The sequence below is a fragment of the Cebus imitator genome, unplaced genomic scaffold (genome assembly GCF_001604975.1).
Source record: "Cebus imitator isolate Cc_AM_T3 unplaced genomic scaffold, Cebus_imitator-1.0 Scaffold70, whole genome shotgun sequence".
Taxonomy (NCBI): Eukaryota; Metazoa; Chordata; class Mammalia; order Primates; family Cebidae; genus Cebus; species Cebus imitator.
The window spans coordinates 4,451,603-4,461,185 of record NW_016107385.1 but is presented as its reverse complement, the minus strand read 5'-3'; the positions used below and the strand labels follow the sequence as shown (position 1 = coordinate 4,461,185).

The following is a 9,583-nucleotide window of genomic DNA, read 5'->3' as shown; positions in this document are numbered from 1 at the left end:
CGCAGTGGCAGGATCTCGGTTCACTGCAACCTCCACCTCCCAGGTTCAAGCAGTTCTCTGCTTCAGCCTCCCAAGTAGCTGGGATTACAGGCACCTGCCACCACACCCTGCTAATTTTTGTATTTTTAGTAGAGATGGGGTTTCGCCATCTTGGCCAGGCTGGTCTTGAACTCCTGACCTCGTGATCCACCTGCCTCGTTTTCCAAAGTCCTGGGATTACAGGCGTGAGCCACTGCGCCTGGCCCGTCAAATTGCTTTTCAGTGAAGTTAGAGCAGCTTATTCTCCCACCAACATACATAATGGTGTTTATTTCACAGGACCCTTGCCAGCATTGATGATTCTGAGTTTTTAAAAATTTGTTAATATGCTGTGTCATTACTGGTATGTCTTTGGTAGTGAAGTTGAACACTGAATGTTAATTTTGTATTATCAAAGTATTACTAAACAAATTGATAATGCAAAAAGTAATTTGATGTTAAAGTTCTGTCTGGTAGGGTTGCCACTTAGGAAACTCTAGCTTCTTTTACAATATAAACTTGAAAGTAGGAAACATCTGCTCTTCTTTAAACAATTTTTTCATTTCTATTTTTCCTTGAAACCCTGTTATTTCAAAAGTAGTGGGATTTGCTGTACTTGTATAGAAATGAAAGTAATTCAGGCACTCCTTGACCGTGATGGCTGACTTCAGCACCTGTGCCGTGTGAGTGATTGTCCGTATGCTCACCTCCCTGTCTGGAGTCTGGAGGGCCTCCTCCTGGCCAGGCTTGGTGAAGGTACCAAGAAGGGGCATGTTGCTATGAGCCATGCAAGGTGGAGCTCCACACCGAACTCTTCCCCCAGGAGGACATGCTGCAGTTCTCGTCTGATTCATTCCTTTTATCAGTGTGTGTGACCCTTTTGTAGGCCGTCTCGGCCAGCCCACCACTGCTGTTAGCACTGATTCTGTGGAAAAGTGCCTGTCAAGCTTCAAACCCACTCCTGTACCTCACATTTTCGTGAATTGAGAACCATGTGTGCAGGGAGCCGGGCGATACTGGCTGCTGTTCTCCCGAGCCCCTCTCCCTAGCAGGCTCCCTCCCCTCCTTCAGTGTCTCCTGCAGCCTCCAGGCATGGCCTCCTCCAGGCCACGGGGCGTAAAAATCAGACTGGACGGTGAGGGGAGGCAAGTGTCTGATCTGGCTTTGAATTCCAGCCTCGCTGCTGATGACTACACACTTGAGATCCCAGCGGAGCTGTAAAACCTGAATTCCACATTCATGTGGGTATATGGAGTCCACATGCTCTAGATACACTCCACAGAGGCTGGAGTGTCACAGAGTAGGCCATGCCCTCACAGTAGCTTTTACCAGTATTTCTCAGATTCATATGGAATGTATAAGAACTGATCAACATGAACATTTCTAGTCTGTTAGGGACAAAAAGGTTTTTTTTGTTTGTTTGTTTGTTTTTGAGACGGAGCCCAGGTTGGAGTGCAGTAGGGTGATTTCCACTCACCACAACCTCTGCTTCCTGGGTTCAAGCAATTCTCCTGCCTCAGCCTCCAGAGTAGCTGGGATTACAGGCGTGCGCCACCATGGCCAGCTAATTTTTTGTATTTCTAGTACAGACGTGATTTCACCATGTTGATCAGGTTGGTCTCGAACTCCTCACTTCAGCCTCGGCCTCCCAAAGTGTTAGGATTACATGCTTGAGCCACCGTGCCCAGCTGACACAAAGGTTTTGACCGAGAAACTTTTGAAGATTTTAAAAATTAAATCTGAACACATTTTGAAACGGTAGCACCTCCCAAGCCCAGCTTTCCTCCAGGGAGAGTGGGGAGAGCTGGCCCTTATCATCAGGGTGGCCAGAGGGAGCTAATGTGGAGAGCTCTTCCCCTCACGTGAAAGGAAATGGGGTCCTCGCGCCCCATGCCCACTGCCACACCCTGGAATGATGCCCTGAACTTTGCTTTGCTCTTCACCCCAAGCAAACCACTAGCTCAAGGCCATTTCTAAAGATGGTGCAAGTTTTGGAATGTGACTGCTTGCATTCCATTTCCACTCGAACGTCCACTGTGTGACCTTGGGCAAGCCACTTGGCCTCTCTGATGCCTCAGTTTTCCCATCTGTAAATAAAATGAAGATAATGTCATCATCCACCTCAGAGCATGAAGTGAAACAATATGGAAGGCTCGGTGCCATACCAGGAATATAGCAAGCACTCAGCACATGCATGCTATTAGCAGGTATTTTTTTCTCTAAATTTAGAGATAAAAGATATCATCAGATAGAGTTACTCTAAATTTAGAAGACATCTTTTAATGGTGTATCTATTCTGGGATGCCACAACTTCACAGAAACGTAGAAACTTTGGATGAAGTTAAAACTAGCAATGACATCAATTAAAGGTTTATAGCCCATTGAGATTGCTAAACAATTTCAGTTTTAGGCCAGGCATGGTGGTTCATGCCTGTAATCCCAGCACTTTGGGAGGCCAAGGTGAGTGGATGGCTTGGGGCCAGGCATTCAAGACCAGCCTGGGCAACATGTGAAACCCTATTTCTACAAAAAATTAGCCAGGCGTGGTGGTGTGTGCCTGTAGTCCCAGCTACTTGGGAGGCTGAGGTAGGATGATTGCTTGAGCCCAGATTGTACCACTGCACGCCAGCTTGGGCAACAGAGCAAGACCCTATCTCAAAAAAAAAAAAAAAAATTCAGTTTTGTTTACATGGAAAACATAGATCTAAATGGTGGCTTAATATATCATTCTTATAAAGATGGAAAAATTGTGTTTGGCATTTGATAGCATTTGGTGCTTTTTTTTTTTAAATTCATTTTTTTCTAATAGCCACCATAGAGAAGAAGCTTTCGGTGCTTCCTGTCAATACCTGGAAATAGTCACAGATTGTGGGCTTACATTGGATGGGTCAGGACTTTTTAGAAACAAAGAAATAGTGTGGGACCAAATATATTGTTAGTTGCAGGAGTGGAGAGCTACAGAAAGCCGTGTAGGTTTTTGCCTTGAGCCCCTTCAAGACTCAAAGGTCACCTTCCTGGCGTGGTCGGGACATGGCTCTACCCTCATCACCTCAGACAACTTGCAGGGCCCATAAACAAGTAATTGCAGTACACATGGTGAGCACCACGCTGGCGGCAGCCACGGGGTGCACAGGGACCACAGAAGAGGTATCCCCACATGCAGGTCAAGGAGGCTCCCCTAAGGGGGCTGAGCCTGAGCAGAGCTTCCAGGAGGCACAGGGCTTGCGCCGTACTCTTGGGGTAGCGTCTGTTGCATCAACAGAAATGCAAACGAGGATTGCTGTACTTTTCTTGGGGCTTATGTTTCTACGTTTTTAAATGATTATGTAAAACATTGGTAATCCCAGGCAGCTTTCTGGCCTCTGACAAGATGCTAAGTCTTTCTCTTCTTCTTCCCTCTCCCAGATACCTACTGGAGCAGGATTTCCCAGGCATGAGGATTGGCCCGGAGCCCACCACTGACTCCTTCATCGCCGTGATGTATGGAGAGAATGAGGGCAGCACCCCAGGGAATGCTTTAGTCGTGGACCCCAAAAAGCCATTTAGAAAGCTCAGTCGCTTTGGAAATGCTTTCCTGAATCGGTAAGGACCAGCAAGCTGCCATCTTTGGTCAGGCTGTTTAAACCTTTTCTTTGAATTACTGGCAATTGCATATAAAGGTTCAAGCACAGAATAGAGTGTCTGCTTTAGAAGTCATAGAAAATATGTTCATCATATGAAGATATTTGAAAGACCATCATAGGAAATGATCATTTATGCCTATTCTGGGTAACTTGGGAGGGCAGAGCTAAGGCCCAGGATTGGACATTATAAGGCTTCACAGGGCCAGGTGCATGGCTCGGGCCTGTAATCCAGCACTTTGCGAGGCCAAGGCGAGAGGATTGTTTGAAGCCAGGAGTTTGAGACCAGCTTGGGCAACAAAGTGAGACCCTGTCTCTGCAAAATATTTAAAAAGTTAAAAAATAAAAAGGCTATACAATATAAGGAACAAATTTCTAATAATTTGAGCTGCACAGAAATGGATTAGGTTACCTCGTGAGGCAGTGAGCTCCCTGTTAGCAGCCGTGTTAAGAGCTGGCTAGACGGCCACCTCTCAGGCATGGTGCACTGGGCCTCTGCAGTCAGAGAGCTTCGCCCAGAGGACCTTAAGCTTCACCTGACACTCGGGGTTCATCTGCTGACTCTGGGACAGGTCCCCTCACCTCCCTGCCTGTCCCTTTTTCTTCTCACTCCCAGCTTTGAGTTGTTTCCTTAATCATCAGAGCAGAGCTGAGGAAACAGACTGAAAATCACGAAAAGCTGATTATGTTATGTGGTCTTTTTTTTTTTTTTTTTTGAGTGGGGGATGGAGTCTCACTCTGTTTCCCAGGCTGGAGTGCAGTGGTGATCTCTGCTCACTGCAACCTCCACCTCCTGGGTTCAGGCGAGTCACCTGCCTCAGCCTCTCAAGTAGCTGGGATTACAGGCATGTGCTAGCTAATTTTTGTATTTTTAGTAGAGATGGGGTTTCTCCTTGTTGGCCAGGCTGGTCTCAAACTCCTGACCTTAGGTGATCTACCTGCCTCGGCCTCCCAAAGTGCTGGGATTACAGGCATGAGCCACCACGCCCAGCCTATGTGGTCATTATTTTATAGATGTAAGGTTGTGGGATCACTGAGGTTCTGCCTTACTTGGAGATGTGTTTTATTTGTATTCCTCCCATAACCTTTAATTAGAGTTCCCAGTGAAACTGAGAGCTCCTGGTGGCCTTGGCTGAAGCCCTGGATCTGCTTTCCTTCCTCCCTCCTATTTGCTACCCCTAGCCTTCGTGTGATGCTTTTCTCTTTTTTCCTGTCTTCCCCCTCCCACCTCTCTGTTTCCCTCTTTCCTGGTTCTAGCTTTCATGTGGCTGATTTGAGGGAGTGGGTTGTAGGAGGCGCACAGCTAGGGTCATCTGAGCCTATCTAGGGAGAGGAAGTGGGATTAGCGCTGACAGACAACATCTCCTTTCTAGAATTTTTTAAAAATAGGAACAGATCCTCCCAGCTGACTGCTATCCTCCCAAAGGCTGAAGCACCTCATGGCGCAACTCCAGGGGCACCATGCACATGGACTGTGGAATGAATGATGTGCTAGATGCTGTGCACTGGCTCTGCCAAGGGCTGCCCAGGCTCCCTCGAAGGTGCCATCTGTGAAAATGGAACTCTCCGGGGAGCTGAACTCTACTTTAGGGGCTTTTTGATGCTCCTATTGCAAATCAAAGAAAGCACCCAGGGAACTTGGCAATGGGATGAACAGAAATGTGCAGGTAATGTGAATGGAGTCCCAGAGAAGTTCCATGATATTATTGACGGTGATAGGAACACTGTCCAGGTGATTTTTTCCAACCTGCAGGGCTGTCTTTTCTAGGAGGAGTTGACTCTTCGACTCTAGAGCTGCCTCGGTTTGATACCAGAGTGCCTGTGGGAGCGGAAGTTGAGCCCTGGGCGGGAGAACCCCAGAGTCATCTCTCCGGATCTCTCAGCACAGAGTAGCCCAGGGTGGAGGGGAAGTGGACCAGAAGGGGAGGCCCCAGCAAGTGCAAGGCACAGAATCTGTCTCTGTGGAAGGCTTCACTGGGGACCTCTGGTTTCATTGCCACTGCCCTTTATCTGAGGCTCTTTTTGCCCAAAAAAGGCTTAATGAAATAAGCTGCCACTTTTTTCAGATTCCCACTTTTTTCAGATTCCCACTTTGTGAAGTCTTTATTCACAAGCGAGAAACCAAAAGACCGGTTATTGACTTGTCTTATTTTGGCAAATGATTTGCTTTCCTAACAAAAAAATGTTGTTGTTGTTTTTTTCAAATCCCAAGTACATGACAGATGAGTACAGAAAGGAAGTTTTTAGGAACGATTTTGAATGACAAAGCTTATGTCTCAGAATTTAAAACTTGGTGAAAATAATCCATGCCTTATAAAAGCAAGTGTCAATTGAATTCAGAATAATATATAGAAAAATAATAGCAAATAATTATTTGCTACAGGGTGTGGTGGCTCACTCCTGTAATCCCAGCACTTTGGGAGGCCAAGGCAAGCAGATCACCTGAGGTCGGGAGTTCAAGACCGGCCTGACCAACATGAAGAAACCCCGTCTGTACTAAAAATACAAAATTAGCTGGGCATGATAGGGAGCCTGTAGTCCCGGCTACTCAGGAGGCTGAGGCAGGAGAATCACTTGAACCTGGGAGGTAGAGGTTGCAGTGAGCCAAGATAATGCGCCACTGCACTCCAACTTGGGCAACAAGAGCAAAACTCCATCTCAAAAAAAAAAAACCAATAATAATTATACGGCATTTGTGTGTCAGCTTCTGTTCTAGACTTGTATATTAGCTTTAAATCCTCACAGAACCCCTGTGACATGGTGCTACTGTTATCTTCAATGTAGGGGGAGGAATCAAGGCATAAAGACGTTACTTTAATTTCTTGGCGGGGGGCGGGGGGATCACTCCACCAATAAGATCAGTGCTGGGATTGGAACTCAGGCCACCTGACGAATAGCATGATATTCGGACTGGGACTCACTGCCCAGTGCCCCCTATTTAACTTGTAAAGCTGTCCCTAATATAGCCCTCCAGTAATGATGATGAAGATGACAGTGATTATGTCCCAAGTCATCATTTACATAATTTCATGTACATTATTCTTTCGGGATTGTTAACACAGACAATACTATAGCCAATCTACAGATGAAAAAGCAGAAAGCAAAGACATGACTTACTCAGGGAGAGGCCATCAGGAAGAGGCAGAGAGAGGACTGGAATCAAGGTTTCCCCTTGTCCTCTGTCCCCCACCCCACACCTCTGCTCAGCACCGGCCAAGAGGAGTTTCTGTCTTCTAGCCACGTGTGTGTCAGGCTCATGTGTAAAGGACATGCCTCATACAAACTCATAGCTATTTAAGAGTAAACAGCCTGATTAAGTAGTATCTGCAGGACAGCGCCACTGCATCACACAGCAGTTATTTAAGAAAGAGCCAATTAGTTAGGGCATTCAAATGTGTATACATAATCATAGCTTCCCTCTGGGAACAGCACAGGGTTAGCTCTAGAGGCAAACCCCTTTTCACATAGCATACTTCTCTGGGAACTAGGTCAAAATGTAACATGTAGTCAAGAAAATTGCTTGTTTTCATGGAGAACTTTCTCCCCCAGGCAGCCACACCAGAATCTCTCTGGGACAGGTGATCATTACCTGGCCTTCTCCTTAAGGAGTGCCAGCTTGGGCATCAGCCCCCAGGGGCATCTTTAAAAGAATTAAGTACCACTTGATACCTGGAGGGGGACAATGCCCTCTGCCATTAAGCAAACCTGTAGAGCCTGAGTCTCAGCCTCCAAGGCTGGTTTCTAGGGAGCGACAAGGGGGTCTATGGTGCATTTCTGAAAATGAAGATAAAATCCTACAAAGGTTTATATTACAGAAATTCCATACTTGAACAATAAAAGGAGTTTAGTGTGGAACATGAAGAGTTCTATGGAAATGGTGTTAGAGGGACATTCTGAAACTCTAGCAGACTGCTGTAGTCAGGAGGAATTCCTCATTGGTCCATCTAGGAGCGGCTCTGGGGAGATACTTGCTGATGTTCCAAAGTTTGCTCTCAGGAAGCAATTGCCCCCACAGAGAAGGAGATAGCCAAGGGCACCCAGAGCATTGGGTCCTCTGAGACACCAGAGTACTTGGATAAGTTTAAGAAGTGCCAGGCATTGGGGTTTGACATTCCACTTGCAGTCTGCTTTTGAATAAGATATTATGTTATTCCTCAATCTGCCTTGCTGAAAAATGGTTTTATATATATATATATATATTCAAATTCAGATAGCTACAGACATTTTTAGTCTAGGATCTAGTATTATTTTAAATTGTTATCTTCCACAGAAGAAATTCTTAATCTCATGTACTTCTTCATTGCCTCTGTTTCTTTTTGAAAAATAACTTGAATTACTGGCTCTGGGAATTAAAATTTCAAAACTTCCTTTTGAGCTGAAGGGATGTGAACAGCTCTTCCAGGGCTTCGTCATTTTAGCCCAGCCTGAGGATGGTGATGATGAATAATCACTGTCTTATGTGCGAGTGGCGATTGACCCATCATAAAATACACAGGCGTATTATTGGGCTTGTACTCCATTTGTTCCTTCTGTGTTTGTAATGAAGTGAGGCTTCATTCAGTTTAGTTTTTGAGTTTAAAATTTTTTTTTTTTTTTGAGACTAAGTTTCACTCTTGTCACCCAGGCTGGAGTACAGTGGCTCAATCTCAGCTCACTGTAACCTCCACCTCCCAGGTTGAAGTCATTCTATCTCAGCCTCCTGAGTAGCTGGGTTTACAGGCACTTACCACCATACCCAGCTGATCTTTTTAGTAGAGATGGGGTTTCGCCAGGTTGACCAGGCTGGTCTTGAACTCCTGATCTCAGGTGATCCACCTGCCTCGGCCTCCCAAAGTGCTGGGATTACAGTGTGAGCCACTGTGCCTCGCCAATTTTTTTATTTTTTCATACAGGGTTTCACTCTGTTTCCCAGGCTGGAGTGCAGTGACATGATCACAGCTCACTGCAGCCTCGACTTATGCTCCAGCAATCCTCCCACCTCAGCCTCCCGATTACTGGGACTACAGGAGTGTGCCACCACGCCCACCTAATTTTTGTATTTTTTGCAGAGACAGGGTTTTGCCATCTTGGCCAGGCTGGTCTTGAACTCCTGGGCCCAAGCATTCTACCCGCCTTGTCTTCCCAGAGTGCTGGGATTACAGGCATGAGACACAGCACCCAGCCAAGTTTTGAACATTTCATAATCACTTAAGTACCACTGGGAATTTTTTTTTTTTTTTTTTTTTTTTTTTTTGAGACGGAGTTTCGCTCTTGTTACCCAGGCTGGAGTGCAATGGCACGATCTCGGCTCACCGCAACCTCCGTCTCCTGGGTTCAGGCAATTCTCCTGCCTCAGCCTCCTGAGTAGCTGGGATTACAGGCACGTGTCACCATGCCCAGCTAATTTTTTGTATTTTTAGTAGAGACGGGGTTTCACCATGTTGACCAGGATGGTCTCGATCTCTTGACCTCGTGATCCACCCGCCTCGGCCTCCCAAAGTGCTGGGATTACAGGCTTGAGCCACCGCGCCCGGCCCACCACTGGGAATTTTTAAAAACTGACTTAATAAAGTTCACAGCATCAGTCCAGGCACATGCTGCTTCCCCTAGCCCATTTAGCTGCAGAAATTAAGGAAAACAGGTTCTTGCCAAGAATCACTCTTGATTCACCAATAAAATAATTTTTTTTCTTCACCAACAAAATAATTTTTTTTCTAATCTGAGGGAATAACTGGGTTGTCTTGTGCAGGTGTGCTATGGTTCACTTTTCTATAATAAACTTGCTGAAGCTTTCCCCATTAATCTTTAGCCTCAAGATTTGCTGGCTGGCTCACGCCTGTAATCCCAGCACTTTGCGAGGCCGAGGCAGGCTGATTGCTTGAGCCCAGGAGATTGAGACCAACCTGGGCAACATAACAAGAGACCTCATCTCCAAAAAAATAATGACATAAAAAAAGATTTGTGGT

At 46.0% G+C, this 9,583-nt stretch overlaps 1 protein-coding gene across 1 annotated transcript in view; it reads left to right on the top strand.

Annotated features, from left to right (window-relative positions):
* Positions 1-9,583, top strand: part of EHD4 (EH domain containing 4) — a 78,735-nt gene that overhangs the window by 16,460 nt on the left and 52,692 nt on the right. Inside the window, exon 2 of the mRNA XM_017531035.2 lies at positions 3,424-3,600. Coding sequence (XP_017386524.1) covers positions 3,424-3,600 — 177 coding nt within the window. The remainder of the gene's footprint in view (positions 1-3,423; positions 3,601-9,583) is intronic.